Here is a 5,517-nt window from a genome sequence, read left to right on the forward strand (position 1 = left end):
ATGTATTTATTGTAGCATTGCAGATGCTACAGTCACAGCTTGGAAGATTAGCACTTAAAATAGCTTTTGCCTAGGAAGAGTGATAGTAATTTATACTCAGCTGGTAGTGCACATGCATAATGTTAGTTTCCACTCACCATCATCATCATACCTGAATAGTATTTTTAAAAGATTTTTATGAAAGCTAGTTTTGACTTTAATATTAAAAAAAAAGCAAGTTTAATGAATTGTTACTCTTGAAATAATTACTTAGTATAGAGATTATATTAAAACCTAGTTTTCACTTAACAGGACGATCCCCCAGATTACAAGTCAAAGTATTAATACAGAACATATTTTTAGGAAATTAAGAAATGTTAAATCAAATATTGAAATTTTAAAGTAATTGAAATAAAAATACTCCACCTGCTGCTGCTTATGATGAAAGTAAGCAAATTTCCACAGGGGAATATCTTTGGCTGCTGCTAACATCATATTTACTGCTTTGTTTACAGCACTCTGAAAACAATAAAACATTCAACAGAGAGATTATGCCTAACAAAGGAAAAAAAAAATCAATTCTCCAGGTAATTCCAAAACAGAAAAATCATACCACCGAATATTTACAGGAAATATTCTAATAAGCATTAAGTAGGATCACCAAAAATACAAATACAAATAAATAAATATAATACAATAAAAATACAGCCATGTTAGAATGCCTAAATAAATTTGTCTGAATTTGTGATGGGAGTCTATAGAGGCAGCTGTATAAATTATTATATAACTTTTTCTATCTGTTGCATTTTACAATCACACTTTGTTGTCTGATTTCTTACTGACAACACCACAAAGACTGTAAATGAAATCTGAAAAAGAATTCAACCATTGATTTTGACAGTGACAAATGAGAAGTCTACAAGTCAGCATCATAACCAACTGATACTTAGTGAATAATTTGAGACCCCATAGAAGATTTTAAGTACACATGCAAGAATTCTGCTGAATTAGCATATATCTACACAGGTGTAAATTCTTCCATAGTTTAAGGCATCAGGCTGGTAGAATTTTTCATTACATCTCACTCACTATAGCAGAATGCCTATTTATGAATGATATTTCAAACTCATATCGTCTTTGGATATTCTGAAAGAGTTTAAAGAGAACCAGGCCATATCAATAGCATTAATTTTTATTTTTGCATTTACTTTGAAATGTTTGCATTTAAGTAGAGGGTTATGTACCGGAGCTCCTGAGTTTCCTGGCTATTAATTTTACTACTAGATTAAACTTGCCTATCTTCTTTTAAAACAATGTGTTCATAACTGTTTTACCAAGAATGACTGAGACATGCAATTTCTGTGTTACCTGGATATCTTCAAGACTTGGTCTCAAGACAACATTTGGAATAGCCAGTTGAATTTCAGCTTTGAACAGTGGAACCCTTTGTGGCTCTGCAGTCCTGGTCATCTGATATCTAGAGTCAACAACACGCAAGCGATGTCTTAAGGACTCTAAAGAAATCCTTATGCCTAGATAAATATAATATTTAAGTGAGGTTACATTTACCACGATAAGCTTTGAAAAATCTTTAAATGATATTAAAAAACTAAGCATATCTGAAAATGAAAGACTCACATCTCACTAAAGAGTCAGTATTCTTCTGATAAAGCTGCCCCATCAGATTATAGTAACTACAGGACAGGCATTCTTGGCAGCGTATTTTCTGTTTTGTGTCAAGATGTGCACAGGCATACGAATCCTAAACAGTTAAATGGAAAGCTTTAGGAAAGCACTGGTATTATCCAGCATATAAGTGAAACATCAAATATTTAACTAGGTTATAAAAAGTTACTTTTTACATTGTAGAGGTCTTACCTCCAGAGTGCTTCTCAAATCTGCTTTCAGCCTGTGCTTAAGAATATCTACCAGTTCATACATAGAGCATTCCACTTGCTGGCTTTGTCTACAAAAACAACCTTACAATCATGCACAGGGAATCAAATATAAGAAATATTCTTTGCTATTTTCCAGGCATATCCTCCCCCCTGCCCTACCTCAATGTGAAGAGCTTATGTGCAGGGAAATACCCTTAAACTTTTCATTTTTCTCCTATTGCTTGGGCATACAGAAAGTGTGAGACAAGAAGATATGTAGCATATCAAAAAACCTCTTTGTCAGACCCTGTTATATGCAATTCAACTGTATTTCATAATAATTAAAAAAATATATTTTTCAGTTATAGCATTATATTATTATTATATATTATTATATATTATATTTTCCAGTTATAGCAAACAGGCATTTGAATCTGATTGTATCAGGATGATACAATCAGATAATCTATGAAATCAGAATTAATAATTAATAAAGACAATTTAAAAAATAAATAGAAGACAAGTATCTGATTTTGCAAAGTGGACACAGACATCTTTCTGGAAAAGAACTGAACAACTATTTCACTATATCCTAGAAAATAAGCATAAAGCAAACAATTTGCAGCACTGGGAGAATGGGAAGTCTTATACTGACTAGCTAGTATTAAAAATCAAGTGCTTAACATTGGGAAGAGATTTTAACTCTTATACCTCTTTATTTTTCTTGCTACTGATTATAACATAATAAGAAGAAAAACATGAAATGCTAGAAAATACAGATGCAATTTTACATCTGCTGTATTTAAGCTACTTGCGAGTTTCTTCCTGCAATCCTGAGACATTGCTTTAGACTAGCACACTGTTACAACAGAATTTTAAAAGTACACTATCTATGTATAAAAACGTAATATATAAATAATCCCTCCCAAACATGGCCTTCAAATCTATGCAATGAATAAACCTAACTGAGACAGTGTGTCAGCAGCAGATATGGTAAGTTTTTCTGTCCTTTCCAAGAAAGCCAGTACATCTATAGGTTCATCTTCTGGCAAAGTTATCAAAGCAGTGTTCGACATATCCTGCAGAATTCTTTCAATTCTGCATTCCAGAGYGTCAGCTGCTTCTTTGACTGTATAATCCAACTCCCTCAGGGTATCATAAGCATTCTCAATAACTAAGAAAGGAAAACAAAGTGAAAACAAATCATGCAAAGAGCTCTCTTAAATCTTTTTTTTTCCATGTATTACAATGATATGAGGATTTAATCATGATTAAATATGGAATTAAGGCCTGAAACCAAAAATGTGATGGGCTTGCTGTACCTTGCAGTCTTTAAATGAAACCATTTTACAGTAAATAGTACAACAGTACTCAGAATATATCTTTTCTGTATTAATATTGTAATGAAAAGTATCAGCAAAATACAGTGCAAAACAGAATGAATGCAACTACCCCAAAATTATTTTAGTCCTCCTGCACAGATACACAGTGAAATCCAGTATTTTATCTTTGTAACCTATTTATAAAGTCAATGTCTAAAATTCCTCAAGCCAAGATTATACACTGGCTGAACTGCCAGATTTCTTTTCAACTATATGATCCAATTTATTCTGGATAGGGATAAACTGAGCCCTTTAGAAGATACATGTTTTACAAAACTAGGTAAAAAAAGACTGTCTCTGAATAGGGTGGCTAAATTCTTTCTTTATCTTTAATACTTTCATTGTAGAAAAACAAATAAATCACCTGACTCCTTCTAGATGTGTATTTGTTATTAGCAGACATATAATTTGAATCACCCCGATTCTCTCATTCCATGTGGAAAGAAATCCCTATGATATCTAAGACACAGCAGTGTGCAACTGTTGACCCTTCTAAGTGGAAAGTATCATTCATTTTGACCAGGAAGTTAATGACTGGGACTTGTTTTGTTATTGACTAAAATGGACGAATAATCTGACCAATTCCTTGGATTTTTTTTTTTTTTTTAATAAATTAGGTAGTCCAAAATTAAATTTTCCCTTGTTTTTGGAATTTTATTCTGGGAGACATGCATGGAGCTCCCCTACTTCCAAATATGAGATGGAAATAAGGCACTTAAGACATTAAGCTCATGCATAGTGAGTTCAGAACATCTGTGGCAGGTAAGAGTTATTTTGTATGCACTGAACAAATGGCTTGCATGTCCAACACATATTCTGCACATGCCAGATGCTGCACACTCTCAAAAGGATATGATGCATCCACATAACAGAAGCATTCCTTTCTAGGGGAGATTCCAGTCCTTTCCTYTGTCCATTCCAGCCGTAGCAGCAGAAACAGTAGCCCCGGTATTCTTGCTACTTAATCCCTACCTTACCAAACAAGGCCAGTTTCCACCAAAGCAAATGGTGATCCGAAGACCCAATAAAACCTGAGCTGTAGCTATTCACACTTTGATACTGATATAGCAAATACTATCTTAACATAGTGTTGAGACTAGCTAAATGAATAAATAGTGACCTTCCTTATGATGTGTTACTAACCTACATAAACCAAACACAAAAGTTACTTTTAGACAGAACTATAAAACAAAAAACTTGCCATCATTTGTGTTTTGTGAGGGCTAAAAGGCAGCCAGACCTGTCTTAAGCACTGGTTAGCACCCCAGGCTCCAGTGCCACATGGCACAGTTGCAAATGAACAGTTGCACAAACCCGTGCTCCACTTCACTTTGAGACTTAGGCTGCATCTGTCTCTGCTTATTTTGTTGCTTTACATTTTGAAGAAAAGTAAAAGCCTAACATTAACCTGCCTCAACTGAAAACTGATTTACAAGCATAACCTATTGGTTTCTCACAGAACTGCAACACAAAAGTCTTCCTGATGGTTTTATATACGCCCATTTCAAAGACACTTTAGTAACAGTTAATGAACTTTATGTTTTAATTAATAGATTTGTAGTACGGTAGGTTTGTATCTTTTTGGCTGTGTGGAAAATGCTTAGGCATAATTGTGGATTAAAAAAAAAGCTTTCTTCGAAAAAATATAGTAGTTGGGCAGAAATCTCCAAACACTGTATATATCATCTTTTCAACTTTGAATTTAGACACCTCTCTTGTAGGATGTTCAGCATAAAGTTACGGAGATTTTTCTTTAGAAAAAATAAGAGACAGTAGTATAACATCAGTTCTCTTGTCTACATTCTTGTACTAGTCAGGTTGTAATTATTTCCTTTAAGTGAAGAAGTCAGCCCACAACAACATTTTTCACAGAGAAATAAAATCATAATTGCAGGTATAGGAAAAGTTATTTTTTCATTATGTGGTCACTTGGAAAAAGATCAGAGAGAGACTGAGAGGGGAAAATAAAGTAAAGATGTGTGATTTGTTCCTCTACTTTTAAAAGCATGATGTGATATCTTAAGCTTAGTAAATGAAATGCATACAATTCAAAAAGGAACTGCAACACAAGATCTAATAATACGATACAATGATATGATAATATGATATTCATTGACGTTTGCAAGAAAGCTAGGAAAGGCAAGGCTCTAGAGGCAATATGGATAGCAGTCAAAGATGACAAGCCATTTACTCATTTACACAACTGTAAATTAAATAAACGATTTCACTGAACTCTCAATAGAACTGAATTTATAATGCCTCAGTTGAGAACCAAATCC

The 5,517-nt window shown here is 33.5% G+C and overlaps 1 protein-coding gene across 2 annotated transcripts in view; it reads right to left on the bottom strand.

Moving 5' to 3' along the window:
* Positions 1 to 302: 302 nt before the first annotated feature.
* Positions 303 to 5,517, bottom strand: part of LOC112973472 (dynein heavy chain 5, axonemal-like) — a 37,136-nt gene continuing 31,921 nt past the window's right edge. For both annotated transcript variants that reach the window (XM_026081402.1, XM_026081411.1), the window contains 5 exons: positions 2,823 to 3,030; positions 1,858 to 1,945; positions 1,618 to 1,741; positions 1,348 to 1,511; positions 303 to 498 (listed from right to left, as the gene is read on the bottom strand). In XM_026081402.1, coding sequence (XP_025937187.1) covers positions 313 to 498; positions 1,348 to 1,511; positions 1,618 to 1,741; positions 1,858 to 1,945; positions 2,823 to 3,030 — 770 coding nt within the window. In that variant the 3' untranslated portion in view covers positions 303 to 312. The remainder of the gene's footprint in view (positions 499 to 1,347; positions 1,512 to 1,617; positions 1,742 to 1,857; positions 1,946 to 2,822; positions 3,031 to 5,517) is intronic.

This window comes from Apteryx rowi, unplaced genomic scaffold (assembly GCF_003343035.1).
Source record: "Apteryx rowi isolate R43461 unplaced genomic scaffold, aptRow1 scaffold_1166, whole genome shotgun sequence".
NCBI lineage: Eukaryota > Metazoa > Chordata > Aves > Apterygiformes > Apterygidae > Apteryx > Apteryx rowi.